General features: G+C 51.1%; 1 protein-coding gene across 1 annotated transcript in view; it reads right to left on the bottom strand.

Moving 5' to 3' along the window:
• idh3b (isocitrate dehydrogenase (NAD(+)) 3 non-catalytic subunit beta) overlaps positions 1-1,570 on the bottom strand; it is a 13,725-nt gene that overhangs the window by 4,162 nt on the left and 7,993 nt on the right. The window contains exons 6-7 of the mRNA XM_043690751.1: positions 346-478; positions 87-221 (exon numbers count right to left, since the gene is read on the bottom strand). Coding sequence (XP_043546686.1) covers positions 87-221; positions 346-478 — 268 coding nt within the window. The remainder of the gene's footprint in view (positions 1-86; positions 222-345; positions 479-1,570) is intronic.

Raw genomic sequence — 1,570 nt, forward strand, 5'->3', positions numbered from 1 at the left:
GGGCGAGGGAGGGGGGGGCGAGTGAGGGGGGGGCGAGGGAGAGGGGGTGACGGTGAGGGAGGGTGAGCTGTGGTCATTAACACTCACATGATGTTGGCCTTATGCACTGCGGTGACCTTCGAGCGACCTTTCTTTGTGGCGTAATCAAAGGCGAATTTGGCGATCCGGCGGGATTTCTCCCTGGTGATGATCTTCAGACACTCGATGACCCCCTGAGCACTCTAACTCCGAAAGAAAAGGGAGAGTGTGGATAGGAGCCGGAGTATGAGGCAGGGACTGGGATGTAGTGATGGGTAAGTGAGGCAGTGAGAGGAGCCAGGGAGTCAGTACTAAAAGCCTCTTTACCTCATATTCCAGTGAGCTGTACTCGCCCTCCGTCTGCTCACGGATGATCACCAGGTCTAAGTTGTTATGCCGTGTCGAGTAACCCGGTAAGCTGTTAACATGGACCACGTTTGCAAACAAATCAAGTTTCTTTCTGGGGACAAACAGGGACAGAATCAGGCTGAAGGGTTGAACGGTCTCTTCTCCAAGCCCAGCATGTGAGCAGCACCAAGCAAACAGCCACTGACTATCACCTTTGTCAGAATGTCCTCCCTAGCCTGCCCCGACTCACCTCTTCAGTCTGTAACCCCAGTCAGACAGCATAGCCAGACACAGAGAGAAGGTCCACAACACCGTCGATGGGTCAGAGCAGAGGCTGCAGTTCAGGTTCAGCCAGGAAGGTGACTGAGTGGCTGCAGCATGCGCTGTAAGGTAGCTCACCGTCCACCTCAATACCAACAACACAGGCAGAAAGAGGGACTAACTCCTACCGGCAGGTTTTAGGGAGCTAGGGCAGGTATTAACAAGCAGATCCTCCAAAGTAGTACTCAGGATTAATCCAGAGCCACATATTACAGTGCTGACCAGAAAAGCAACAGTAAAAGCAAGCAGGTGAAGGTGTGACTGGCCAGGTGGTGAAGCAGGGTCTGAGATTCCTGCAACATTGGAACCAGCTCTAGCAGAGGCCGGACGTTTACAGCTTGGAGAGGTTATAACCAGACAGAGCAGACACCAAACAGCAACTAAAATCAACACAGAAACTTGTGCAGAAACTCAGCAGGTCTGGCAGTATCTGTGCTGAGAGAAACAGTTAACACTGAGACCAATATGACACATGTTGGAAAACATTAAGATTGATAAGCCCCCGGGGCCAGACCAGATTTATCCCAGGCTGCTCTGGAAAGCGAGAAAGGAGGTTGCTAAGCCGCTGGCGAGGATATTTGTCTCCTCACTCTCCACGGGAGTCGTACCAGAGGATTGGAAGGAGGCAAATGTTGTTCCTCTTTTCAAGAAGGGGAATAGGGAAATCCCTGGCAATTACAGACCAGTCAGTCTTATGTCTGTGGTCAGCTACGTTTTGGAAAGAATTATGAGGGATAGGATTTGTGACTATTTGGCAAAGCATAGTGTGATTAAAGGCAGTCAGCATGACTCGGTGAGGGGCAGGTCATGCCTCACAAATCTTATTGAGTTCTTTGAGGAGGTGTCAAGACAGATCAACGAAGGTCGAGCAGTGGATGTGGTG

This window comes from Chiloscyllium plagiosum, chromosome 1 (assembly GCF_004010195.1).
Source record: "Chiloscyllium plagiosum isolate BGI_BamShark_2017 chromosome 1, ASM401019v2, whole genome shotgun sequence".
Lineage (NCBI taxonomy): Eukaryota > Metazoa > Chordata > Chondrichthyes > Orectolobiformes > Hemiscylliidae > Chiloscyllium > Chiloscyllium plagiosum.